General features: G+C 38.3%; 3 protein-coding genes across 8 annotated transcripts; 2 read left to right on the plus strand and 1 right to left on the minus strand.

Annotated features, from left to right (window-relative positions):
• Positions 1-603: 603 nt before the first annotated feature.
• LOC116734259 (visual system homeobox 2-like) lies at positions 604-5852 on the plus strand. Its single transcript, XM_032585539.1, has 5 exons — positions 604-1105; positions 1481-1568; positions 2046-2169; positions 4460-4640; positions 5214-5852. The coding sequence occupies exons 1-5, from the start codon at positions 670-672 to the stop codon at positions 5531-5533; spliced, it is 1149 nt and encodes a 382-aa protein (XP_032441430.1). The 5' UTR covers positions 604-669; the 3' UTR covers positions 5534-5852.
• Positions 5853-7934: 2082 nt separating this feature from the next.
• acss1 (acyl-CoA synthetase short chain family member 1) lies at positions 7935-20651 on the plus strand. 2 transcript variants are annotated; one of them, XM_032585534.1, is made up of 14 exons: positions 7938-8565; positions 8722-8818; positions 8897-9096; positions 11017-11192; positions 11402-11554; positions 11646-11793; positions 12322-12459; positions 13840-13932; positions 17959-18071; positions 18506-18632; positions 18982-19109; positions 19378-19441; positions 19977-20098; positions 20191-20651. In XM_032585534.1, exons 1-14 carry the CDS (start codon positions 8250-8252, stop codon positions 20353-20355), a joined length of 2040 nt encoding a protein of 679 aa, XP_032441425.1. In that variant the 5' UTR covers positions 7938-8249; the 3' UTR covers positions 20356-20651. The 2 variants fall into 2 exon arrangements, 1 of the variants encoding a protein (XP_032441425.1); XR_004342193.1 differs by lacking the exon at positions 19378-19441 and having other exon boundaries at positions 7935-8565.
• Positions 20444-27949, minus strand: abcd4 (ATP-binding cassette, sub-family D (ALD), member 4). 5 transcript variants are annotated; one of them, XM_032585536.1, is made up of 20 exons: positions 27697-27949; positions 27564-27616; positions 27240-27358; positions 26879-27006; positions 26183-26322; positions 25876-25992; positions 24670-24795; positions 24369-24419; positions 23946-24040; positions 23742-23863; positions 23338-23429; positions 23162-23251; positions 22853-23058; positions 22429-22520; positions 22301-22337; positions 21946-22007; positions 21802-21854; positions 21640-21716; positions 21400-21515; positions 20444-20923 (listed from the first exon to the last, which is right to left on the minus strand). In XM_032585536.1, exons 2-20 carry the CDS (start codon positions 27602-27604, stop codon positions 20822-20824), a joined length of 1866 nt encoding a protein of 621 aa, XP_032441427.1. In that variant the 5' UTR covers positions 27605-27616; positions 27697-27949; the 3' UTR covers positions 20444-20821. The 5 variants fall into 5 exon arrangements, 4 of the variants coding, with proteins under 4 accessions (XP_032441427.1, XP_032441428.1, XP_032441426.1 ...); XM_032585537.1 differs by having other exon boundaries at positions 21946-21995; positions 27564-27949; XM_032585535.1 differs by having other exon boundaries at positions 27564-27949.
• Between the last annotated feature and the right edge of the window lie 45 nt (positions 27950-27994).

Consider the following 27994-nt stretch of genomic DNA (forward strand, 5'->3'; position numbering starts at 1 on the left):
TACGTTCGCGAGTGAAAATGTTAGTATTCTAGACTTCTATTTGCAGAATGTCTTGTGTTTAATGCTAATTTTCTCTTTCATTCATGAATGATTTCATGTAAGCATTGGCGTCGTTTCCGTTTGACGCGTTACTTTTTTTCTAATGGGTCTATTTAGCATCTAAGACCAATAATGTCAATAACAACAACAACAATAATGATGACGTTACATAATGTTCCTTTTATTTTTATGTAATGAAGAAAAAATATGTAAAGAAGTTTAGAGGGGCACAGTTTAGATTTTGAAAATGCAATAACGTTAAAATTTAATAATTAATTAAAATTATAGCTACATATAACATAGGGCACGGTACAATAAGTTCTAATAAATATAGCATCAATAATATTTTTCTTTATGTATCCTATCAACAATTTCACGATTAAAAAATAAATGTATATCTACTTATTCTCTATTAATTGCCAGTGATTTCTCCCATAAGGCTTCACGGATCTGACAGAAACTTCAGCAAATTCCCCCCTCTTGTGATTGGCTGCCGCCTGTTGCCCGTTGAATAAAAGGCGCAGCGCAGACGAGCACAGAGATAAAAAAGAAAAAGAAAAAAAAAAAGCATCACATTGTTGCGTACCAGCGATCAGGAGTATTTTTTGCTGGAGACAGAAGGCCAACAGCATGACTGGGAAGGACGGAGCTGTGCTTTCAGACACAGAGAATAAACAGAAAACAGCTTCGCTGAACGTCCTAAACCAGGGGGACTCCAAACATCAGCCTCCGGTCTGGAAGATGGCCCCCACTGTGCAGCGGCGCACCGGCTTTGGCATCCAGGAGCTGCTCGGCCTCAACAAGGAGCCTCCGGCGACCACACCACGGCGGCCCCTGGAGACTCTGCCGCACAGAGCGCACGTCCTGGCCGCCAGGTCGGCCCTCGGACACGCAGGGCTCGGAGTCGGCATGGGTTTCCTGGGCCCGGAGAGTATACACACGTTTTACAGTCAACCTGCTTTTCTGGAGGTGCTGTCAGAGGCGCAAAATGTGCACCTGCAGCCACTGCACAGGGCGCCGCAGATGGACCCCCAAGTGGAGGCTCAACACTCCGGTGCCAGCTCCGGTGAGTGTCTCCGGTCCAGATAAAAGTATTCCTTATACTTTTGACTCATAATTTTAAAGACACAAGAGAAGCGCAGAAATTAAGCATTTAATATTATTTTTTTTTTATCTTATTAAAAGTATAAAACGTTTTTCATAGATTTATTTGAAATGGAAATTATAAAATTCCCCGAAAATGGGGGACTATCTTTTCTTTTCTGTAATTATTCGATTTTATCACTTTAATTTTTGAACGAACCTGCGCGCAAATGTAGAGATGCACAACGTTATGCCGTTTTAAGTAAATCAGACAATATTTGTAATTGGTTTTTTTTTTGTGGAAACGACAGATATGCTAATATATTACCTGTAATGGTTTTATGACGTTTGATCACAGATTCAGATGACTTGAGTTCGTCCGGTGATCCGAAATTCTCCACCTCATCGATGTGTCAAAGCAAGAAGAGAAAGAAAAGAAGACACAGGTAAATTTTATTTATTTATTTATTATATCTACTTAATATATTTAAAATGTTTTATATATTTTATCTTCAATTTATTCTACGATAGACTCTGATAATGTTTGAAGTTTAGTTAAATATTATTATTATTATTATTATTATTATTATTATTATGTGAATGAACAACGTTTAATTGTAGCTGGTTTCATTTTTATATTTTGTTGACTTTAATTTAATACATGTGAGGAGAACCTTCTGGATACAGCAGCACTGGGGTCTTTAAAAAAAATGCATTTAAAAAATATATATTTTAAAATTTTCACCTTTTTATGCATTGTTCCTTTTAAATCTATTTAAAGAGGTGTCAAGTAAAATAACTTATATTTAAAACTGAAGCTAGTAAAAAATAATTTATATCTAAGAATTTTGAGTAAAGTAATAGAAGTAGCCTATTGAAGTACAATGCAAAATGAACTAAAAATAATCTCTTTTGGTCTGCAGAACCATTTTCACATCCTACCAGCTGGAGGAATTGGAGAAAGCGTTTAATGAAGCTCACTATCCAGATGTTTACGCCAGAGAAATGCTGTCCATGAAAACTGAGCTGCCAGAGGACAGAATACAGGTGAGCAGATTTTTTTCACCGCAAGAAATTCATCTATTTACAAAATGTTAAATAAATAAATAAATTTTAAAAATCCACGTCTCTGGTGTGTGGATGTAGTGATAATGGGGCCTATCAAAACGAAACCATCAGGTTGAGATTTTCTCAGCTGCCAGCTTCCCCTCACACTTTAATTAGTTGTTAGAGGAAAGAATGATCCCGTCTTTTCTGAGCATGAACAGGCCGCAGCCCTATAATGAAAGCGTAACTATAAAGAAATTAATTAGAGGAGGTCAGCGGCTGAGCAGAGGGCTGCACCCGGCTGCTCAAAGTGTTTTAATTTCCCATGAAATTTGACGCGCCTGTCTCCGATCGACCAGGTCTGGAAATTAACTTATTTTCCAATCAGGCTCCCTGCTCCTTCCTCACCTCTCACTGGAAGTAGAAACGCACAAGCTGTCAGGAGCGCTCACTCACAAGAAAAGGGTCGATTGCTCATCTGGGGCCTTTCAATTTCAGATGAATATTATACCTGCCCATCTTTCCACAAACCAACACACACACTCTTTCTCTCTCTCACACATACACATTAAAGTATCACTCTTTTTTCCCTCTCATCCATATTCACTAGACTATTACAAGGTGGTGGAAATCAATTTAACCACTTGAAGAGTCAGAAGCCTACTCGCTCTGAAAGGACTCATCTATGAGACCATTTTCATTCAGTTTTTGTGCTAAGAGGCTTCTTTAGATGCAAGAAATTCTTTTTTTAAAGGATTTTCCTCAACCACATAGGACAACCTGCACTCTGCCTTCTGCTTCTCTTTTCAATTGATTTATTTATTTGTTATTTTTGTTTGTCTCAAAACTCTTATTTACCTGACATTGTTATGTCATTTATTACATCGACAAATTGTTTTCTTTTATTTGCTTTTGAAGGCCCATACCATTTTTTTCAAAACACATCGCAAGACTTCAAAAAGAATTAAATTTAAATTAAATGTTTGGGTATTTTGCTTAAGAAATTAGAACTTTTTACACATTCTTTTAAAATGAACCAAACATGCATCTAGCTGCAGTGCATCATGATAGCTGAATGTTGTGTTCTTACACAAAATGTCCCACTCAGCGGTGATGTTGTTTAGATTTTTCACATGAAACAATGTTGAAAACACCTAATCGGCCCCTCCGCATTACATGTCCAATTACAATACAAACCACAGCATAATTTGTCAGATTTTAACACTGAAATATTTCAAGTGTCCATGTTATTGCTTAATAGGAGCAGAACAGATTGATTGTGTGAAGCTAATACGGTACAAAGTACAACCTTAAATATTTCTCCAACTATGGAAGCAGTGATTTTTGATCTCCACTTATATCAAGAAATATAACTTTGCTATTTGGTGCTCTTTCATTTTCTAAAGCAAAAAGTTCTGCTTTATGTCGTTATCCTTCGGATGCAGCAGCATTCACAGCACCCTGGTTCAACTTTTACAGATAAGCAGGCCAGAAATAACTGTTATCGCATCAAAGCTGTCTAATGCACAGTACCATGAGATTGTTACTGAATATTTACAGATGCACAAAAAGATTACACTTTCAAGGTTTTTCGTGAACAATCTGTGATATTATTTCAAAAGTGTGTGTCATTTGCAAGAGTGTTTTGCTATTTGTGCTTTTAACAGACACTGACAGTCTGTTGACCTCCATCATGGTAGCTGTTGATCGCTAATATTAGAGCAACATTCTCAGCAAGATTGCTGAACACAAGCTCTGCAGTAATTTTCTGGCTATTGAGAAATCCAATAAGGATTTCCGTTACTTTTAAAGCTTTGGCTGAGAGCATCTTTGAAACACAATTTTTCTGCTTGCTAGGAAAGTTGAGCTTTTTTTCTTGTTTTTAAAACAAGTCAACTTGTTAAAGCAACTTGTTAGTCTTCTCAGACTAACAAGATTTTGGTCTGCATATCTGCAAGCAGAATACATCTGGTATGATTATGAAAGCATTTCAAAAGTCTACCATACCAAAAGTACCACATGGTGGTGGCAGTGTGATGATCTGTGGCTGGTTTGCTGCTTCAACTCCACCAGTTAACAAAAACATCATTTGAAAACAGTTTTTTTATGTTTACTTTGGTTATAACCTGTTTGACATTAAATTCGTTTCATAATCTGAAACACTTGAGAGTAGCAAATGAACAAGAGCAGCACAAATCTTTTAAGGTGAAAAATACATTTTTATCTCTGGTACACTTTCAGACTAATCCACTTTTTTTTAACATCATGTTTATTGTTCCTGTCTCTGCAGGTGTGGTTTCAGAACCGCAGAGCTAAGTGGAGGAAGAGGGAGAAGTGTTGGGGGCGCAGCAGTGTGATGGCAGAGTACGGCTTGTACGGCGCAATGGTCCGCCACTCCATCCCCCTGCCTGAGTCCATCCTCAAGTCAGCAAAGGACGGCATCTCAGACTCTTACGCTCCATGGTTATTGGGTATGTGACCATACACTCAAATATAGGAAATAAAACGGTTTTAAAGTTGTTGTTTTTTAGGGTTTTTTGGCTTTTTTTGCCATTCACGTCCAGTTTGTCTCCTCAACCGCTTATTGTCTTGTAATAATAGTTGCAAAAGACTGTCAAACTTAAAGATACCTATAAATATAGTCATTTAAGAGCAACAGATGTTATTAATGATACAAATGCCAACACATTTCTATCAATAATGTAAAATAATATTACATGTTTATGCATGATCAAAAAAGTCAAAACCTTTGGCTGCGAGTTTGTAATTAAGAGCTGAAATTGAACTGTATTCTGACATGCACTCAGGGGCTCACCCTGAAGTCGATACAGCAATAATCCCTCCTCATCAAGACAGATTAGTCCTCATGTCACCTCATGTCAATTGATTAGATTAAATCAATTAGGAAAAACTAATTGAATAAGAACTTCTGCCCTAATTTCTTTACTTTTTGGGGGGGGTTAACTTTCACAGACTCTTTTTTTCATCCCCAAAGCTGTTCCCATATTAAATTCAAAAACTATTTTTATTGTTTTACTCTTCAGGTATGCACAAGAAGTCAGTTGATCCTTCACACCCCTCCCAAGGAAAAACCATAAGTGGCAAGCCGCCAACACCGCCGCCTGGGCAGGAGAAAACGGGAGACAAAATGATGGAAGAAGAGAAGGAGAGACAGAGTAAAGACACCAGTTTGTCCATTTCTAAGGAGGAACTGAGGGAGTGCAGTATTGCTGTGCTGCGAGCAAAGGCACTGGAGCACAGTGCAAAGATGCTGGAGACTGTTTCAGACAGAGCAAACGGCCACCTGGTGCACAGAGGGGAAGCGGAACATGAGGAGATGGCACAGCAGGAGAAGAGCAACTGAAAAAAAAAAAAAAGACTGTAGCACACAGATTGATGGTGAAATACCAACAGATGAGCCTGCTATGTTGTTTGATTGGTGGAACTGAGTCCTGGACCTCCCATCAACTCCTGGCCTCCGAACTCCTGTTTGGCACTACTATAGGTGCCACTGCAAATATGGGTACCAAATCCTGGGAACATTACAAAATTAAAGCATTGTTTTCAGACGATCAAAGCGTGGTGTACATATTTAAAGTGTCCGACGGTTCCATGACATGTACTTATTTGTCCCTTTATAAATGTGACTGTAGTTTAAATAAAAGTTACTTATATTTAAAATCTTTTTTTTTTTGTTCTGACTGAGATTCCTATCCTCCATGAGGGTGACTGTGCTGAAAATCAATATAATGTAGATTTTCTTTCACTTCAAAATATATGGTAAAGCTACAGTTTTTTTTATCAACCTCATTACAGAATCTCAATTGGGAGATCTGGCTTGTTGTGAACTGCAAAAAAAATATGTCAAAAGAGCAAACATTCCCAGCCAGCAGAATTTTTATTTACAGTTATTAGTGAGGTGAAGGGAAAATGAATAGTCTCTTCCCTTTGCCTAATCAAGAACACTGATTAGCCCTGTGGGTGGCAATAAAGTCAACTTATTCAACTGCAAAGAATAAACACCCTGAGCATGCCTAAAAAAAAACAATTGAAGGTTATGTATTCTTTGACAAATATTCTTTGAAAAATTCTGCAAAAATAGCATCGTTACTGCTGTGGTTTCCAGTTCAAAAATCGGCTGATGTGCATCTGTAATGAAGATCATCGGCATCTTTTTCTTTCCACAAATCTCTATTTGGTTCTAAATAACATCCACTAGGACGCCTTCACATTTTGTTTTGCAGTTGTTTTTGAGGTTGCAGCTCACAATCGTTATATTCAGTTATGAAGTTGTGAAATTTGTAAAACAGTGTGAAAGAACCAAAGCAGCTGAAAGTTGCCAAAGAGGGAAACTCAGGCATGAATGCCAGTCAAATACTCTTATTTTCACATTCATTTGGCTCAGACACTGAGAAAAGCAGATTTAGAGCATCAGCTAATTGTGGTAGATTGAAAAATAATGCAGGAGGAAAATTTGAAGAGTGGAATTACTGGTTTAATTCCAGCTGCTTTTTCCATATACACTTCTCCCTCCGTCCTTTAAAGTTGGCCAACCCTAGTCTTCAGGATCCAAAGTCCTGCAGGTTTTAAATGTTTCAGCCCACGTCATTCAGATGACTGCATTACCTCCTCAGCATACCATAAGGATAAGCAGAAGCCTGTTGAGGACCCATTTAATTCACACAATTATGTAGCAATAGTTAAACATCTAGGCTGGAGACGAACACTGGAAATTTTGGTTAATGATTAATAAAAAATGTGCGTTCGTACAATGCGATGCATCATCACAGAAAATACTGTGGCCAAGTGATGGTGGTGTAACACAGCATGTGGATCATTATTTCAAAACAGATGTGACTCACATGTACACACAGAAACATGAGACCAGCCTTTTGAAATTTTGCCATTCATGATTCCATTTTCAAAAATGATCGTTTCTGGTCTCCCAGAATGTGGGATCCTTATGGATGCACAGCCTAAACGTCTAAATATCTGTGCAGATATTAGTCTCCGAGTGGACAGGGCCTAAAGCATGAAGGACCAGGGTTGAAAACCGTTGTTTTATCATGTTGCTAATAAGTGACTACACATCCCTTTAGCATGTTCTAAATTGAAATGCTTTTTTGATTTTTGTCAACAAAACAATACATTTTCTGTTTACAGAAATCCATATTGTTTGGTACAATACGTACCAAACAGAAATGTTTTGCAACCCTCCTCAAGGCACATTCTGGAAAGTACTACTTCATTTCCCAGTGCAGTAACTGAGTCAGCCCTTTCTCTTCCCTTTGCCAAATCAAAATGCACGAAATTGTTTAAATTCTGACGCAGTGAAGTCTTGCAGAAACATGTAAAACAGACTTGCTATTGTCAGTGTACAGAGTATGAGTAAATAGCATCAGTCACAATCGCACATTGTTGCTGTTTTTTATTGTTATTTTGATGTATTTATTTGTCTTTGTGGGGTTTTTTTGTTTTTGTTTTTTTTTTTGTTTGTTTTATTCTTGCACCGCCTCTTCAGGAAGTTGGCACCCTGGGCGAACACCCATTTCATGAATACTGCTGGCTGAGACCTGTATGTGTTTAGCATAGAAACAGAGCTGCTTGTCTGACCTCAACCTGACCTCTTCATGCAATGAGTCTTTTTTTACAGCCAATAAACTTCACTGAAATGGTGTTTTACAAGTTATGGCCACACCTTTATTGCCCAAACACTGACAAACGCTTTACATGCAAGTTGTTACGTAGATAGTAATTGTGATCATCTTAGAAAAATTTTTTTTAATATTAATTTGATGAGAGATTTAATGCGAAAGGAGCTCAATATTCATTTTCCACACAGTTTAGTATTTTTCTTAAAGGAACGAAATATCGGTAGAGAGTTTTTTTCTTTTTCCTTTTTTTTTCTTTTAGTGACCGCCCTTTAACTCACCAAGCCCTTCCTCTCAGGACTTTCCAAGATTTCCAGCGCAAAAACAGCGAGCGCAACATTTCCAATCTTTCATCATCAAACTTTTCTCCTTTTGCGGAAATGGTTTGCTCGCTTTCTTTGCACAGCTCGGACTAAGTTCAGCAACACTATGTGGCTTCCTTGCAAATGCACTACGAAGTATGTGGCTGCCATCAGACGTGGCGTCTCGGCATCTTTTCTTCATGTTTTGCGCCGCGGCAGGAGCAGCTGGAACTCGGCGGCCTTCATGCCGGAGTCGGCGGGCTTCGAGGGCGTTTCTGGCCGCGACGCTCTGCACGACTACTCGGTCTCCCACGGCGAGAGCTTCTGGGACGCCGTGGCCCGCCAGAGGCTGAGCTGGATCCGACCTTTCGACGCTGTGCAGGACTGCGATCTGAGCCAAGGGAGGATTAAGTGGTTCGAGGGCGGAAAGCTGAACGTCTCCGGTGAGATTATTTTCACTTTATAGCTGAAAGCGAGACAAATTGAAAGCGTATCGACCCCTGGTTTACCGTTTTACAAGATGACAAACTGATAATAATGTGCGCCCTGAACGCACCACGTGGTTAACGCTGCTTTGTTTATGTTGTGCACATGTATAGTGAACTGCTTGGACCGCCATGTGCACACCTGTCCAGAGAGAGTGGCCCTGATATGGGAGAGGGATGAGCAGGGGTCAGAGGTCAGGTACACATACAGGTGAGGATGTTAGAATCATCATAGTCACGAGCTTTTCTTTTCTGTTATTACGATGTGATTGACCTTTATCTTTGTAAGGGAGCTACTGGAGATGACATGCCGCTTGGGGAACCTGTTGAGGCGGTACGGCGTAAAGAAGGGGGACTGCGTCACCATCTACATGCCCACCTGCCCTCTGGCTGTGGCGTCCATGTTGGCCTGTGCCCGGATTGGTGCTGCTCACAATGTGGTGTTTGCAGGCTTCAGTTCAGAAGCCCTGGCAGAGCGCATAAGAGACGGTGAGATATGCAAATTGAGCCCGGTTAGATTTACACAACAAACAGCTGATCTCAGGGTTGTCTATAAACAAATAAGTTTGTTTTTTTTTAGCTTCCTGTAGTCATGAGTACTTCACTGTCATTTGAGTAGTCTTTTTTTTCATGACTTAGTCAATTTTCTAACAGAGTCATATGACTTGGAAGCATCCTGCTGCTCAGACTGACTTTTTTTATTATCTCTTTTAACAGTGGGACACTGCACCATAAAAATGGAAAGAAAGATGCATCTATAAAAGTGAATGAATGCTAGAACTCTATAAAAATGCCTTTATTTCTTATGGCCTTTTCTTGTTTCATTAATGATCAAACTTTATGAGTTAAAAGCAATATTTTAGATGTTTTAAATAACAACATGAAATCCAAAGTTAAACATTGCAATGTGTACAAATGATAGTATGTTGTTTTGTTTAATGCGCTATAAGAAAATTTAAACTCATTCAACATTTTTACAAGGGAGAAATCTGAAACGTTTTGCAAATATTTGAATTCACACCTACAAAGTCAATTTTCCTTTTAACTCTCCTGCTACAACTATGATGTGGGATTGTAGTTAGCCATTATCAAACTTATTTTCTAATTCCATATCGTGTAAAGCAGTTTAGATTATAATATTTCTGCATGCAGATTAGAAAGGAATGTAGGAATACATGCCTGCGATACTGTGGACATGGATTTTTTTTTAAATTTATGCCCAGATAAAATAAGAACAGTCTGACCATGTGCACTCATTTTTACAAAAAAATGCAACATAAACCATTTTTTGAACCTCTTGTATTAAAGGCACACATTCAGGGTACATTACTTTCATAGAAAATATGAAGAACTGCAGAATTTCATATAAAAACCCAGCTGAAAGATAAAAATGAGCAAATTAGTTCTCAGGATGTTTGGATAGAATATAAAAGGAGAGTCTAATAAAACCTATTTTTTTAGGATTTTATGGTATGGCTGCAGAGACTTTTAAAGCCTCCTCTGGTTATTCACAATGACCCACTTGAGCTGGCCAAGCCCTGTGATGATGTGTCCTCCAGTGAATAAAGTAGACACAGCGGAACCAGCAGTGTGAGGGACTCGGTGCTACTGAAAATGAAGCAACCACCCACTTCACACTTACTTGCCAACTCGTCTAAAAGAGGAAAAAATTATGCAGCAAAAACAGGGGATCGTCTCCAATCCCTTCAATTAGCCTCCGTTGTTCCAGAAATCCCAGCAAGGTGGGGAGAAGGCATCTCAGGCTGGGTTTCAGAAGGGTTGTGTGAGATGTGCTGACATTTAGCTTAGTTAGCAGAGGTGACATTCATCACATTACACTAGTTTGTTAACCGAATTGTTATTTAGTGAAAGAAATGTATGTTTCCGAATCCAAAAACTTCAATTTTTATAAACTGGAGTGTAAAAACGTGTAATGTCTTCATGCTCCTTCAGCTTTTTCACCTTTTTTTGTCTCGTCATTTTTGAAGGGTGCATCATGTTGGATTAACCAACACAAAGTAGCACATAATTGTTAGGTGGAATAAAAACAGTGTAATTATGCTTAATCATATTTCTAAAAATAAATTTGGATTTATTGATGTCTCAATAATCCAATAGTGGGGAAAAAATAACTCAGACTCCAAACTTAATAATTTTTTTCATTATTTCTAGGTTGTTTGCAAACATGATAAATCCTGATCTTTTTCACTGTGTGATGACTAACCGTTCCTGCTCCAGGCTGGTTTTACAGATATTTTAAAGACACTGAAAATTGTATTTTGTGCTTCTTTGTATTTTTTTGTGATAGAAGAAAATCATCAAAACACTGAGAGCTGATTCTGATTGACGCATTTATAAATCCTTTCGTGCAGCCGTTTCTTTACTTCTCCTTCCCTGTGTTGTCTGTAGCTCAGTCCAGCACCGTCATCACCGTGAACCAGGGCGTCCGGGGCGGGAAGATCACAGAGCTGAAGAGGACGGTGGACGCAGCCGTCCAGAGCTGTCCGACTGTCCAGCAGGTGTTTGTGGCCATGAGAACTGAAAAACAAGTCGAGATGACAGACAGGGACTTCGCCTTGGAGGAGGTTAGACTCTGTGTTTTCAGGATATGCTATTCATAAAGTAAGGTGTCATGTTTTAGAAAAGACTTTCAGGGAATTGTCTGAAAAAATCGAACATGGAACAGCTGAGCAAACTCCCGTCTGCTTTGATGTGATAAAACCAGGCGTTGCTCCTGAACTGCTGTGATAAGTTCATGTTCCTGACCCTGTCATGACCTCACTGTTCTGCTCAGGAGATGCTAAAGGAGGACGTGGTGTGTGAGCCAGCTGCTATGGACAGCGAGGACGTCCTGTTCCTATTGTACACATCTGGTAGCACGGGGAAGCCCAAAGGCCTGGTCCACACGCAGGCTGGATACCTGCTTTTTGCTGCTCTCACACACAGGGTGAGCAGCAATCCCATAAACACAAACAGATTGCTGATCAGTCTCTACAACGTAACGCTTAACTTGTCTCCTCCCTCCGGTTCGTGTCCAGTACGTCTTCGGCTACCATGACGGGGACGTGTTCGGCTGTGTGGCAGATATAGGCTGGATTACTGGACACAGTTACACAGTGTACGGGCCCCTGGCCAATGGAGGGACCACCGTTCTGTTTGAGAGCACTCCAGTGTATCCTGACCCAGGTTTTGAATTCTAAAATAATGTTTCAAATTTAAAATTGGTACAGAGTTTCTGCACAGCCGTGAAAAGTTTGGAAAATCTATGAAATCCACTTTGAATTTCCCCTTTGCGGGACAATAAAAGGTTGTTTCTATTCTAGTCTATTGATCACTTTCCAGATCTGGCTTGCTTTGGAAAAAAGGAAATGAAGTTGGCAAATTTTCTTTCCAGTTTTGTTTCTTTTTTTCATTTCTAAAGAACAAAAGTTGAACACGACTTAATAAACATAGTGGTTTTCACCTTGATTTATTAATTTGACATAATTTTCTTACTCAAATCTTAATTTTACCCATTAGTATTTTAGCTACTGACTTACACACTCATTTAAATATGAATAAAAATGGCAACTTTACCCTTTGTTTGGCCTGCAATATTTTGCACTCACACATCTAAGATAAAAAAGTGAGTAATTTTAAACTAAATAATGTGTAAGGAGAACACTGTTGGTGGAATTATTTGTATCCTATAATATGTAAATGTCTGGTTCACAGGGAGATACTGGGACATGGTGGAGAGGCTGAGGATCAACCAGTTTTACGGCGCTCCCACTGCAATCCGCCTCCTGATCAAATACGGAGACCAGTGGGTGAAGAAGTACGACCGCTCCTCCCTCACCACACTCGGCTCTGGTATGTGAAACACTTTGCTCCTTAGCGGAAAAAGACTTTTGTTTTGTTTTTTTTTTGTCAGGCTTTCATCTTTTTAGGTTGGACTTTAGCAAGTCCTATTTTTAAAAATCTGCCTGCCCTTTAGTAAATGTCTTTAATTTATGCAACAGATTCATCACGGATTCTCAGCTTCTGAAATGTAAACAGGATTTGTTTTGTTTGCATTCAACTACTCTGCCAATAATAACAAAAAGTAAACATGTATTGTGTATTTATTACAACACTTTAGCAAGATGACTGTTAAGCACAGAGTGGAAAATCACATGATGTCCTTTTTTCCTCAGCAGTCAGGCTGCAAATTGCCCTGAAAGAACAAACAGAGGCTGATGCAGGCTTGAAGTTTATTTAAAACCAAACTGGGGTTGGTAGAGAGCTGAGAAAGAAATGAAGCCTCGACCTGAATGACTTTCACCTTTGCCCCAGTTTTCTGTGTTTATGTGTAAAAAAACATGTAGGCGTTTTTCACAGTCAGAGTTGCACTGGACAAGAATGTATGACTGCAAACAGGAAACAACTGCAGGGAATGCAGGTACATGTTCACATTTCTTAGGAAGGTTATGCTGTTTCTATTGCAGATTACCAGTTTTCTAGCATCAGGCATACAGTTATATTCATATTATTACTAATTTGGAGTCACTATTTGTTGTGGATAAAAGCTTTTTGGCTTCGTTTTGGATATTTGATCTCCTTAAGCACCATGTGCTGTAATTATTCACATCAGCCTGTAATTATTAAAAACCTGTGAACCGATTATTATTTGCCTCCAAGTCTAACTGATCAGCAAAACAGTTGTTTTGTATATCCAGAGAAAATCTGCAAATACATGAGATTAAAATGGCTCCGGGCTAATGCTGCATGACATCTGGAAGAAACGTTAGATGCGATGAAGAAGCTGAACGTTTTGATGACAGTATGACCTGTGATAAATAAATATTCACATATTCACATGTTAATGTCTATGTACTTTGGCTTTATTTCAAACAGATGCCAGATAGAGTGCCGCTGAAACAGATAGTGGACATTAATAATGTCAATTGTTTCATTTTAAAAAAAAACTTGTTTGGACTACTCTCATCCCTTTTCGTACCCGCAAACAAACCATTTAGTAGCCATGTTCTTGCATCAAGACATGACTTTAATTCTTTTTTTAATTAAGAATTTTCAGAAACTATGGAGATAAATAGTTCTAAAATGTCCAAAGCTCTCTTGTAATTGAATTAAATTCTATTATATTTTCTGAAAACATTGTGTTGCACTCCATAGCCATATATTCATGTACTGAAAGCAGTTTGGACCAGCGTATAACGACATAATGTAATTGATGGTTGTTTGTGTCTGCAGTGGGTGAGCCGATCAACACAGAAGCGTGGGAGTGGTACAACAGGGTGGTCGGCGAAGGACGCTGTCCTGTAGTGGACACCTGGTGGCAAACCGGTAAGATACAGATCCTATAATCTAAAATTTTGTAGGAATTTACCTAACTTTAAAACAAAAAGCCTCATATCACAGCTTGTTTGACCTACAATTAAAACATCATCAATAAGAGCTTGAGGCTATTTTTAAATAATCATCTTCATCTCATTAGCAGCCATGATGGCCGATCTGTCATCTCCGGTAAACCTTTTATGGATGCAAACTCGACTAAAAACCCACCTGTTTAGGATTGTATTTGAAACGTAATCAATTACAAATTTATTGATGGAACCTGACTTAATGTTGTGTTTTCATTGTTGATTCTATGTTGCATTGTGTTTCTGTGTTTGATATGATGTAAAGCACTTTGAAATGCCTTGCTGCTGAAATCAATCAAATTTGATTGATTGATTGATTTTGATCTAAGAAAAACAGACACCTGAGTCAGATCCTATTTCACAAAACTGTATTGTTATTTCATTAATAAAACAGAAAAAAAATGATTTTTTTTTTTTAATAATTTTTTTTTTTTTACATTTGAGCAGAGAAGAGCTTTATTTGCTGTGTTGGGATCATCAGGTGTCAATAGTCAAACAAGTGGACCATGTGGTATATTTTTAAGCTTGACTTCAGTCTGCTACTTGTGTACATCTGTTGTTTGTACACTGTCTTGTCAGGTAAATGTCAGAGGAATCTATATACAGTATGTGTTAATGTCAGATCCTGGGAGTCTAAAAGTATTATCTTCCTTATTGGAGGAGAAACTAGCCTCACAAACTCCTCTGCCACGTCTGCACTGTAGCAGTCCATCTTAAAGGGGAAAACCATTGGCTTTGTTCACCAAACGGGGACTGTTACATAACGTGTGGGACTGTGGTTGTGTGTGCATGTAAACACAACGACTGTTACAGCAATCAGCTGTGTAAATGTGTTCTTCTGAACAGGAATGAAGCCGGATTTAATTTGTAAAGCACTTTGGTCAATGTGAGGCATTGTTGGAAGCTGCTGTATAATGAAGTTTGGTTGATTAAATGAAATGTAGTAACAAAGCGAGAAACCAGAGGAATTAGATTGGCCACATTTTCAGTTGATTTACTCATAAATTAGCAAAAGTTTAAGTAATTTCAGTGTTATGTGGTTGAAGGTCCAGAACATCTACATTTGTAGATCTATATATATCTATATATTTCCTTTGACCTTGAGAACTTATAATCAGTTCTAAATACTGTAACGCTACCACACAGTACATGCAATAAAAATAATTCAATGCTTATTTGTTCTTTTTTTTACTTTTTTGTCACACTTGAATATTTCAACTTATTACCAGGTATAGAAACAGCAACACCACGCTCAACTGTTTTTTTTAATTGCTATGTTAGTTCTACACCAGGACACACTATCACCAGAGATCAACGTTTGTCTCTTCCGTCCAGAATATTTCCTCCAAAGTGTTTTGGATTACTGTGTGTTTTTCAAATGTGAGAGGGGCCTCTGTGCTTTGTTTGGGTCAGCAATGGTTTTTGGCTCTGGACAAATGGATGTCTTTTTGTGCTCTTTCTATTGTTGATTCATGAACACTTACTTTTCCTGAGGCAAGTGAGGCCTGCAGGGCAGCTTATTTTATTGTGAGGTAGTTTTGTGACATTCTGGATGAGTCTTTTTTGGGTTCTCGGAATAACTTACACACACCTGGGAAGGTTCAACGCTATTCCACGTTGTCTCCATTTGTGCTGTCGCTGTGACTCGCTTGAGTCAACAAATCAAGACTGATGAATTTGGTTTTCACCTGTTCTTAAATTTCTTCACATCAGGGCATGATGTGTTGCTTTTTGATCCTACTTCATGCTGTCAGACAAGTGCTTTCTTATTTTCCTAGGTCTGGCAAGTTTTGGGTCTGGGTGTAGCTGAGGAAATTTAACTCAAAGTGTGGTTAATCACTGCAAAATCATGAATTAGCAAGAAAAAAACAAGAAATCTGTAAGGGAGCAAGTACTGTTTCATAGTACTGTAAGAAGGATGTGGCGTAAACGCACTACAGGGATTCCACTTGGTCTCACATAAGAAAACCTTCTAGAATATGTTTTCAACTTTAATGTCGCAAGAAAACATCCTCCATGCTTCCACAACATTAGCTTATAATGACAGCATGCTGTAAATCATCGGATTTTGCTAATAAAGTAAACTTTGCTGAACCCATCTGACACTATGTGTTTCACCCTAATCAGATCGAGTAATAAGCAAATGGCGCACACCCGTGGTAATTACCATGCAAATGGTAGAAAACCTATTATTACTGATGATAATTAAACATTAGAGCATCATGAGCTTAAGAATTAGAGACACAGATATGACCCAAATACCCTACTTCTGTAAAAAGGATTATGTTGTTATGGTATTTTTCCGAACTAATGTTTTCAATTACGGCTAAGTGGCATTATTTATAAATGACATTTGGTTGATCAGGCAGCAAGTAGCCTGTTTAGTAGAGGAAAATTTGATTTTTATCCTCTCTTGGCATCTGAGTCGAGTGTTAGATCACCCAGGGCAGGAGAGGTGAGAGGGTGAAAGGGCATCAATGTCTCAAACAGCAAAATAGCTCAAAATCATTTAAGGTGGAAGTCAGTCGAGGGGGTTTCTGTTTGTTTCCAAGTTTTTAATACAAACTTTAAATAAACAAAAGATTTATTTACAGTCAGCATTTAATCTCTGTAGAAGAAAGGTAATGAAACATGAATTTACTCATGGGAGACAGTTTTGAGCACAAGTCTCAGAGTTACAGTCAATGAGAACAACACACAAGTCTAATGCTATTGTGGCATCATCTGTTGTGTCCTACTTTAGAGCAGCCCCCTCTGCTGTCGCAACCACTGGTGCCACCACTAGGTGGATTACCAGAGTCCATGAGGCCTGGGAGGCTCTAATTGCATTTAATTTACTTAGTATGATGGTAATACCACAATCTGCATCTGGAGTCATGAGAAAGCCTTATGCCGGGATTCACAAAACATTACTCAGCTCCATCCGTTACTTGTTTTTCCTTTATTCCCGTGTGACATTCAGCATACACAGCCTACTCTCAATTTGTATTTTTAGTGTAATTAACTATATTGGTAAAGATGTTATGTAAAAGTGTATATGGAAAGGCAAAATGTGACAAATAAAAAAAAACAGAGATAAATAGATCAGACTTTTGTTAACATTTTTCATGTGAACACCAAAATATAAAGTACTGCAATAGTTTTATTATACATTAGTTGTGATTGTTAATTTGGCTGACAGATTATATTGCTTAACTAGTTTAGCAACCTAGCATTGCTAAACTAGTTAAAATATAAAATATTGCTTGAATGCCTGTTAAGGTTTCATGGCTCCAATGTTTAAAGAAAGAATAGTACTTAAATAATGATTTGATTTAGAGTGAGAATAACTAAATTAAAAGTGGCCCGAACATTAAATCTCGCTTTGGGTATTAGAGGAAAATCTGAATGATAAAAGTAACAGTGCCCCGAACTTTAAACCCAGAGGAACCCCATAAATCTAATAATTATTGTAGTATTTAAAGTATCTTAGCTACAAATTACAAAAATTAGGTTGTATAATTGAGTTAAAATGCTGTGGTTAGTTTGATTTATCTAAGTCAGTTATCTTTGTGCAAGTGAAAAGGAAGCATACCTCTCAACTCAATGGTGTTAATATACAAGTGATCTGTTGTTTATCCAATGATGAAATAATTTAAATTCAACATCAAGCGTGCAAAACACACTACTGAGTCTACAATGTCATTATTCATTAAACAAAAATGTAATCTAAATGAAAAAGTTTGCAAAAGATCAAAGTGCCTCTCAAAAACCCGGCTTATTTACAAAAATGTACTGTCAAACTTTCGCTTACTATATTCTCCAACTGTTAGCATTTTGTATTCATGCGTCATTTTCTTTAGGTTTGGGAATGTAAAGTGAATAAAACTTGTTTATTTTTATGTCAGTTGTTACACTATGACAAGGTTTTGATGAGATTACTTTATTATTTGCTTTGTTTTGACCTCAGAAACAGGCGGCATCTGCATCGCCCCAAAGCCGTCAGAACCAGACGCAGAGATTGTCCCGGGGATGGCCATGAGACCCTTCTTTGGCATCAAGCCGGTGCTCATGGACACTGAGGTGAACTGCTTAGCAGCGTGTGCGTCTGTGTGTGTCCTACCCCCACAAATGCCGCGCGGCTGGGAGCCGCCTGGGGGAGAAGGTCAGATTAGGATTATAAAACAGTCACCACCAGCTGTGTCACTTTTGATACCCACCCTGCTCTCAGCCGTCAGTCACACTGATATGCTGCCTGCAACCCACAGATTGTGCAGACAGTTGGAGTGACGCGTTTCAGCAGACCTTTCTTCCTCTTTTACAGCGGAAACAAACCAAAACAACTTCAGCACTCAGTGCTTACTGTTACATTACGAACAGCCCAACTTCCCCATGAACTCCGATTTTTACATTATTTGCAGTTAAATTTGCTAAGAATACAAATTTTCCTCCTTCTTTCCAACTTACTGTAGCATTTTGCTTTGCATTAACAGATTTGTCATCTTTTGTTATTGCAGGGAAAGTTACTGACTTCCAACAACACATCCGGAGCTCTGTGTATGGCTCAGCCGTGGCCCGGCATGGCAAGAACCATTCACAACAACCACCAGAGATTCCTTGAGACCTACTTCCAACCTTATCCAGGTACTGTCGTAAGTGTTTGAGAGCACAAAGCCGCTGCGTCTACGCGCGCCGCCATTGGAGAAAAAAAAAGTCTATTTATTTCTCATTTTGTACTATTTATTTTTTTATCTTTTTTATGTATGTATGTATGTATATGTATATTATATACTATGTATATACACATAACCTGCATTTTAACTCGAGTCGAGCAAATCTCAATCTCGTTGTAATCTGTTGATGACAATGACAAATAAATCTTATCTTATCTTAAAAAAAAAAAGTGTTCGAAACAACCTCATGTTTTCAGCCTTTTTTTCATTCTTCACATTAAAGATGGAAAATAAAAAAACCTATTTGTAACAAACTATAGGGTACTTCTTCACGGGTGATGGAGCCTATCGTTCTCAGGAGGGTTACTACCAGATCACAGGGCGTCTGGATGACGTAATCAACGTCAGCGGCCACAGGATCGGGACAGCAGAGATAGAGGACGTAGTGGTGAGTTCACGTTAAATCAAACACACAAACATTATTTAGGTGACCTCTAACAGAAGCCAGTTAAATGTTTTACTTAGATTTACTGTAAACATCCAAATAATTGCACTCGTTAGTATTAGCAAAAACAAAGTCAGGGTAATTTGTTTGCTAACCAGAAAAAAAAAACAAACCTAGTTAGGATAAAATTTTTAGCCATGTTTTTTTATTCCAAAACTCTTTATTAAATCACTGAATATAAAAGGAAGTTTGTATTTTATGTCTGTGACAGAATCAGTGTAGTGCAGTGGCTGAGTCTGCAGTTATTGGATACTCTCATAACATCAAGGGTCAAGGCAAGTACCAGTGTGTCCTCCACATGTACACGTCTTATTCAGTAAGTTAGAATATTCGTTCAGATAAAGCCCATTTATCAGATTAAAGCTACTTTTCGCTAAGCCCACATTTCTGTTTTTAAAAATAGTACCATTTTAATTTTAAATATGTTTTCTTTAGCTGTAAGTGGAAAATGATAACTAACAGAAATAAATTCTTTCCAACACACACCTGTGCGTAATTAATCTATACAATGTATTTCACTTAGTGAAAGTTAATGAAATATATGTGCTTTTCAGCAATATCTTAATTTCATTATCCAAAGATTTCTGAAATGGCATGTTCTCCTGTATTTCCCATCTTGAAGGTCATTTTGTCAAATGATATTCATGCACCAGCCAAACAGGAAGTCTTAGATTACCAAGAATACATTCTTCAACTCTCGGATCAAATTTTTAAATTATAGTGTAAATTTAAAACTTTGATTTCTCTCAGTGCAAGCTGAGATTTTTGCAGTAAAACTGATATAAAGACCCGTCTATTCTGATTTGTTAGGAGTTTACGCCTTCGTGGTCCTGAAGAAGGGTGTAGACATACAGGAGGCGGATCTGTCCAAGCAGCTGAACAACATGGTGTCTGAAAAGATTGCCAAGTATGCTTGTCCTGACTTCATTCAGGTAAATCATCTCTTTGTTGGGCTCAAATTACAAGCTTACATTTAAAACAGGCTTCACTCAGTTTCTTTATCCTTATCATATCTGTGACGCAGTTGGCTAAACGGTTGCCTAAGACGCGTTCGGGAAAGATCATGCGGCGCGTTCTGCGCAAAGTTGTGGACTCTGACCTGGATGGTTTGGGGGACCTGAGCACGCTGGACGATCCAGCAGCGGTTCAGGAGATCATCGAAGGCCATGAAAAGCTCTTAAGTAAATAAGAAGCATCGGAGTAACTTTCCTGAAAACAATGAAATGTAAAGGAGGCTGTGAAGGATAACTTGCACATTCCCATCAACCACACGTGCCTTTAAAGAAAAACTTATTTTAATCACCAAACGTTTCATTAGATTGTACATATAAATCTATTTTAACAATCCATGTATCTTCATTATAAGACTGTGAAACTTTCAGATGTGGTTATTGAATAACACCGTTGCAAAAATAACTTTAATGCACTTAAGAAGTGTTTTTCTATGTGATTTGTGACACAATAAAAAGTTTTTTGGGTCCAGTTTCTGAATCTCAAGTCTTTTTAGCAAAATACTGCATTCCTTCATTGTTTTAGATAAGAAAATAATCAAACTGTTATTCAAGGCTGCCCACATGGACTGATTGTAACATATTTAGGAAGATTTGAATGATAAGTTATTAAGAAACCTCGAGGTTTCCTGCATGTCAGCGGGTTCACGTGGCTTCTTGTCTGAGGCTGAGGGTCCCACTGGTTCCTTTTAACTTGGTTAACTCCCATCGGCCTTCTCCACATAGCTTCAGTTGCATATCGTGGTACTGGAAGATCGGTATGACATGTTAACGAAGCAGGCACCAAAATTGACAGCAAAGCAAAAAAGATTTGAAGGCACAAGAACTGATGAAGCAATCATTATTTTCACCATCACAACATGTTAAGCTGCTGATTTAATGGTGTTAAAAATTAACCCATTTCTTTGACTTTTACTTTAAAGAGGTCATATTGTTCTAGCTGCCCTCATAGAGGTCTTGGTTCTGCTTCCTTGCTTTCTTGAGGCTGTTTAAAGTTTGTATTGGACTTTGACTCCAAAATTTTGTTGTGTACAGATAAATGAGCTGGACAAAAGTAAATGAAAAAGCAGCGAAGGTCCAAAGGAAAACTCCGAAAGACTTTATGAAACCAAAACAACAATTGCCTATGCCACTTCAAAAGATTATTAGACGATGTGGCTGTTTTGAAGCAAAGTATAAAGAAATGATAGGTTTGCAGTACACCTGATGATTATTCAGCTTACCTTTTCAAGACTGCTACGGTGTCCCAGACTGATCAAAGTCATGCCCAGCTGTTTACAGGTTCGGTACAGTTGAGCCTCTGCTTCCTCTGTTAAAGCACTGGTGGCTTCGTCTAAAACTAGTGGATTAAGAAAAAAAAATGTTTCCTTACCTCTAAATGGCACTGTATGTCATTTTCAGAATAAAGGGTTTAGACAAAAGTAGCTGGCCACACCTGAGCTGCAGAGCACAGAGGAACTCACCTGCATATTTTGGCTGCAGATAGAAGAGTCGTGCAAAGGAGAGGCGCTGCATTTCACCTGGAGACAGAACATCATACCTGCAGGAATATAAAAAAGACATATTAGAAACCATCATTTTTATTTTTCATTTTCATAGCTTCTACTTTATTTTGCTGCTCATACCAGTTCCATTCCACCTTCTCATCCAGACCACCAGTTCGTTTCAAGAGGCTTGACTGTAGAATGCATAGGAAACGGGGTTTATCACCAGTTTTTAACAAAGTCCCCAAGATCTCAGAAACGTTTTATTACTGCACCGTTACTCACCACTCCTGCTAGTTCCAGGAATTGTATAATTCTATCATCATCTACTGACCCTGAAAATGAGGCTTAATAAATATTATCGTCTCATGTTAGTCACATTAATAAAGAAGCCATGAAGTAGCACTAAGACAGAAAGCATTTGATGAAATGGAAACAGTCCCAGAAATGTGCTTTATAATAAACTCTTCATCCTTTGTTCTAATTATTTTTTTTCCCTATTCTTTTGTAAAGAGCCTTGAGATGGTATATTATGAGATGGCGATATATAAATAAAGATAATTTAATTTAATTCCTAAACAAACATTTTTTTCACCAGTTTTTGTATTATAGTTAACTGTTAGATTATAATATGTGATACCTGATGCAGGGTAAATATCCTTCAGCGGGTAAATCACCTGTTTGAGAAAAAAGCTCCAATAAATGAGAAGTCACACCAACACACACATACAGTATGCTTGTTATTTGAAATCATAAACGAAATGTCACCTGCTCACGCAGAGTGCCGTCGGTCATGTAAGGTTTCTGAGGTAGGAAGAGGGTTCCTCTGGGACCAAAACATGTGGTCATCTGGACAAAACCTAAAGGCACAGAAAAAAAAAAAGAAAGAACTGAAGAAATTATTGCATTAGCAACCTGTAACGCTGTTTTATACAAGTGCCACATTGAGCTGTCAGTCCGTTTATGTTTGTACTAATGTATTCAACAAAAAATACATGCATGAATACACATGCTGACGCATTTTTTTTAGGTTACTATTTAAACATTCATCTGTGTTCTGCTGGTAATTGATTCAACTGAAAGTGATGCATCATCACATTTATGTGGAACAGGTAAAACGAGCACTTGTGTCTGGAGTTGTTTGTGATACCCTAATGGTTCAACAAGAGTCGCCGTCTTCCTGCCGTCTCACCGCTGTGTGCCTCCCAGAGACGGTTGAGGACCCTCAGCAGGGACGTCTTCCCTGTGCCTGTGTTCCCCACCACCAGCAGGTGAGTCCCCTGGCTGATTTTTAGACTCAGATCCTCCACCAGGAGCTGGTCCGAGTATGGAGATTTGTATGAAAGGTGGTCCAGGATGAAAGCCGTATCCACAGGGCCCGCATGGACATTAAAGTCACTGGATTGGGGAGATTGTATTAAAATTAAATGCAGATTGTCTTTTCTACACTTCAGTTTGCTCCCCACTTTCGTTGTGTTTGTGTGAAACCGCTCCCTCTAACCTGTCGAAGTCGTAGCTTTCCCCGGATGCAGGGTCGTAATCGCACTGCTTGTGAAGGATATCTTCCATCGCCTCCCTTAGCTCCCCAATCCTAACCACAACAACACAAAGCTTCAGAGACGGGAGGCCAAATCCCACCGACAAAAACCTGCTGTCGTTAGACATGCAGCGTGATACCTGTGGGTGTATCCCGCCACATCTGACAGAGTAGTAGACAGGTCTATTAGCTGCGTGAAGCCGTTTATCAAGTAGATGCACACAAAGGCATTCTGCATATAAAATAGGGGAAAGAGAAAGAGGAGAGGCAGGGAATGAAAATTACAACTTTACTGACTAAATGGAAGAAAAAAAATGCAGCACAAAGTCAAAACCTGAGACAAATAGAGGTGTTGCGACGAAATAAATGCAAAATATTTAGAAGGCGTTTAGCTCTTAGACTGAAAGAAAAGTATTTCTGCCATCTAGTGGACGAACTAAGAACAAATGATTTAATTTCTGCAGCTGCTTCCTCATGAAGGAGCTGATAACAGGTTACAATAAAAGAAAAAGGTGTGCATGAGCATTTAAAACAACAGGCCCACCTTACTGATGAGTGCGCTGAGTTCACCTGGAGTGAGACCATCATAAACACCAGTGAAGATGGGAATGGCGATTATAATGTAGCTGAGGAACCCTCCGAGGTAATCAAAGGTGTTCACTCCAACTGTGGCAAGAAGAGTTACAGTTTAAGCGAAGAAGTTTGAAATACTCCAGAGGTGAAGTGTGTTAATAGTTGATGTTCCTACTATAAAGCCAGAGCTCCTTGTTGATGAGGGTCTTCTGGGTCTGCAGCAGGGCCTGCAGCCTTCTGTCAGTTCTCATGTGCTCCACTTTACCAGCTCTAAAAATGAAACACAGACTGATCCTTTTGTCCAATTTCATACCTGGTCGTCTTTCAGCACAGAAACACAAATTTGAATGTCTAAAACTATTTATTAAAGACTTGATTTAAGATGAAACTCTAGTTTTTAGTCCCCACATTTTACATCGTTCTGTTTTTATTTGAAGACGTAAATGGCCGATGTAACTTGAAGTTGAAAAATCTAATCTGAGTAAATAAAAAGAATCAGCATCTAAGAAATTGACAGTATAGGAAGATGCTGTAAATGAAAAGAGTTTGATTGCTTTGTGTGTGTATATGATACAAATTATTATTTGTTTGGACTCACCTGTAAAAACCGGCAGACTCTGCATTGACACGAATTTGCATGTGTTTAAATCTGGAAAATAAATCAGCACATTTATTTCAGTGCAACATCCAATCAATTTTAAGCATTAAGGAAGCACTTATTTTGTTTTGATGGTTTTAACGAGATTAAAAAAAGATCAAATATAAACTGCAAGCTGACGCATATCCTGTGTTACTTAGAAAGGAAAAGGCACCGCGCCAAAGTCCACAGAAACTTCCTTTACAACAAGCCTTATGTGCATTAGTAGCTGTGTGTGCACAGCACTTTGTGTAAAAGTTACCTGAAGTCTCCCTCCAGTTTCTCTTGCTCAAACAGAGTGGACACAATGGGCCCCATCAGGATTTTATTGGCAATAGTTCCAACAACAAAATATCCAAAGATACTCACAGGACCAATCCATCCGGTGCTGATAAACAAAGGGAATTTATTTTTAGGCATTTTGTGAAACATAAATGTAATTAAGAATCTGTTACATTGTTTATCAAGACCAATAAAGTTCATACATACTGCTCGCGTTCTCACTAAAACCAGGAAGATAGAGCACATAACACCAGTTTTAAAGTCCCTACACTGGCTCCCTGTAGCTCAAAGAATAGACTTTAAAATACTGTTGTTAGTTTACAAATCACTGAACGGCTTAGCACCACAATACATTAAAGATCTGCTTTTATTGTATCAACCTTCCAGACCTCTCAGGTCTTCCGGTTCTGGTTCTGCTCTGCATCCCCAGAACCAGAACCAAACGAGGAGAAGCAGCTTTCAGCATCTATGCACCACTAATTTGGAACAAACTTCCAGAAAACTGTAAAACAGCTGAAACACTGACTTCTTTTAAATCTCAACTAAAAACCCACCTGTTTAGGATTGTATTTGAAATGTAATCAATTACAAACTTATTGATGTAACTTGACTTAATGATTGATTCTATATTGCTTTGTGTTTCTGTGTTTGTAATGATGTAAAGCACTTTGAAATACCTTGCTGCTGAAATGTGCTATACAAATAAAATTTGATTGATTGATTGATACATATTTTCAGAGTTGGAGATGATGTGAAAACTGCATCATTTTCCTGCTTTCCTGCCTGTTATGAAGATAAATCCTTCATCTAATTTCTAAACATAAAGAACAATCAATGAAAGTAATAAAATTAATACACTGAATGTAATGTGTGTAAAAATTTCTTTCAGTAGCTTCACTTTATGAAGGAAATAAATAAAATATCAGGAAACATTTGACAATCTGCTTGGGAAAAAAAAGTTTAAAATTTCTCCCAGGATAAAAGCCTCATCTTAAAGTTTGCCGTTTATTTCAGCTACTAAACATCGTTCTGCTGCTCTCTTCCATTCTTTTTTTCATACAATTAAAACCAGCCATCTTTTACTGCAGTGCAACTGTACCTATCATGTTAGTTTACAACATCTTACTTCAGAGTTGGTCTAACATATATACTGTAGCAATAGGGCGTTGTCTTCCTGCACACTGACCTGCGAAAGCATTGGTAGGTGTAGTAAGATATTGTGAACGGTGAGACAATCAAGCGACTGGCCATGGTGCTCATCTGCTTACAAAACCTCTCCACATCCTGACTGATCCGCTGGTCTCTGCGAGTTACATGGATGCAAAAGAAAAACAGATAAATTAACTCTTGTTTTAATAGCCAAAAGATTTAGAAATTGAGATTTACTGTTCAAGACCGATGTGCACAATAAAACTGAACATTTTATTTGTGAATGCATATTTTAATTATTTAGGTAGTAGAAATGTAAGGGAGAAAAAAACCCTTATGCTTACGGGTTATCAATGTCCTCTTGGAGCACATTTAGTATGTAATAAACTCTGCCCTGGAAGTAGGACGAATGAAGGCTCTCAGTCAGGGTCGTCCTCCAGCTGACATACATTTGATTGCAAATGTACTGGTCAAGACTTTTAAGCTGGAAAGCAAAATAAATAAAGAGTTTAAATCCATGAAAGTGTTGTGACACTACACTGCAGTTAGGCTGGGAATCAAATAAGAGTGTAAAAGCATATATAAAAAAGTACATGTCAGGGTGACCTCACAAAGATGAAACAGTCACACAATTTTATAGCAAACTTTTATAGCAAAGTCATATGGCGTCTCAGACGGACAGCTAGATGACTGTATGACAAAATGCACAAATAAATGAACAAAATAGCAAATTAAGCATGTATAATGAGAAAGGAAGACAAAATTATTTGTTTCAGTAAAATGGAAATATATGTCAAGATTTAAACAAACAGATATTACTTTAATTTATATCAATAACATGATTTACATGAAACGTTCTCCAAACATCTGCTGAGAGACAATGATCAAACGGTTTAAAAGATAGGGGATCCGATGACTTTGGACAGAGACCAAATTCCAGGTTGCAATGGGAAAACCAATCAGTGTGACTTTATTCTCATGTGGTCACGGGAATGAAAGATAAGGGGACAATACCAGCAATCACTACTACATCAATTTACCGTGGAGTTGAGCAAAATGAGCACCATAGCTGTTCCCATCAGACTCCTGAAGCCGGAATAATCTTTGTCTGCCAGCACGTTGTAGAAGTGACTGGGGAGGATGCCCACCTGGTAAATGATCAGCTGCTCTGGTGGTAGAAAAAGGATGTGTTAGCACATTGAAATGCTGAAAGACAGGTCAGATAGGGAGTCGTAAAGCAGCTAAACCCAAGCTAAAGGTCAGCAACAGGAGGGATATTTTGCAATCAGACACAAAAGGAACTTCTTTATCAAGAAGTTTCTGCAATGTCAAGGCCAGTGTGATTGAAGCGATTCATTTTCCTCTTTCTGTCTGTGGTTCCTCAAATGGGTTCATAACTACCTGTCAGAGTGACACCCAGCAACGTCCCGAACATTAGCACACTTTGACTGGACCATGATGGGAACAGAACCCTCTGGATGCTGCAGAACCTCTGGACAAACGTCCAGTCTAGTTTTGGCCTGAATGATTGAGAAGAAAATTATAAAACATTATATTAATTGGATTTTCTGGATTATCTTCTACAAAAGCTAAAACACTGAGATGTTGCTGGGTCTTAGCAGAGAGAAACACCAAACTTTATTTTAAAAAAAAAAAGATTCTTAGTAGTGTCTATGTAAATACACACACACATATATATATATATATATATTTTTTTTTTTTTACCTATTTGTCCTTCTTTCTTTTGACTTTTCCAGGGAAGGCATCTGAACCAGCAACTGGGAAATAATTCAGTTCAATATCACAGCTCACATAGGTTATTTGTGTCAATTAATATTCCTTAAATGTTCAGGCAAACCTGAGGGCAACTAGGGCTCCCGGTAATCTAGAAACCAACAGATTTGCAACATCCGGATGAACTGACAGCCTCTAGCAAGTGCAGCTAAAAACATGTAACTAGAAATGGATGTTAAATCGTGTCCCTTATTATTGTTTCAAGACTATGTAGTTTAAAGAAAGTTTAACTTATCCCGGTTAAGTCTGCGTTGCTGCTTCACTGTCAACCTCCGCTTCTGCTGAAAGCAAATGTTTTGGTCAATAACTGTCATACTTCCGGGTTCCCGAGTTCCTCTTCGGTTTTTCGAAATAAAAGTTTT

The sequence above is a fragment of the Xiphophorus hellerii genome, chromosome 15 (assembly GCF_003331165.1).
Source record: "Xiphophorus hellerii strain 12219 chromosome 15, Xiphophorus_hellerii-4.1, whole genome shotgun sequence".
NCBI classification, from domain to species: Eukaryota; Metazoa; Chordata; class Actinopteri; order Cyprinodontiformes; family Poeciliidae; genus Xiphophorus; species Xiphophorus hellerii.

Excerpts from the sequence above, each read along its gene's own strand:
- LOC116734259 (XM_032585539.1), top strand. The coding sequence starts at position 670 with ATGACTGGGAAGGACGGAGCTGTGCTTTCAGACACAGAGAATAAACAG. Across the intron at positions 1,106-1,480 it reads ACACTCCGGTGCCAGCTCCG|ATTCAGATGACTTGAGTTCG; the intron begins GTGAGTGTCTCC and ends GTTTGATCACAG. Across the intron at positions 4,641-5,213 it reads TTACGCTCCATGGTTATTGG|GTATGCACAAGAAGTCAGTT; the intron begins GTATGTGACCAT and ends TTTACTCTTCAG.
- acss1 (XM_032585534.1), top strand. The coding sequence starts at position 8,250 with ATGTGGCTTCCTTGCAAATGCACTACGAAGTATGTGGCTGCCATCAGA. Across the intron at positions 9,097-11,016 it reads GGCAGAGCGCATAAGAGACG|CTCAGTCCAGCACCGTCATC; the intron begins GTGAGATATGCA and ends TGTTGTCTGTAG. Across the intron at positions 19,110-19,377 it reads CAGAGATAGAGGACGTAGTG|AATCAGTGTAGTGCAGTGGC; the intron begins GTGAGTTCACGT and ends TGTCTGTGACAG.
- abcd4 (XM_032585536.1), bottom strand. The coding sequence starts at position 27,604 with ATGCCTTCCCTGGAAAAGTCAAAAGAAAGAAGGACAAATAG. Across the intron at positions 26,323-26,878 it reads TCATTTTGCTCAACTCCACG|CTTAAAAGTCTTGACCAGTA; the intron begins GTAAATTGATGT and ends TTTGCTTTCCAG. Across the intron at positions 25,993-26,182 it reads CAAGAGGACATTGATAACCC|AGACCAGCGGATCAGTCAGG; the intron begins GTAAGCATAAGG and ends TGTAACTCGCAG.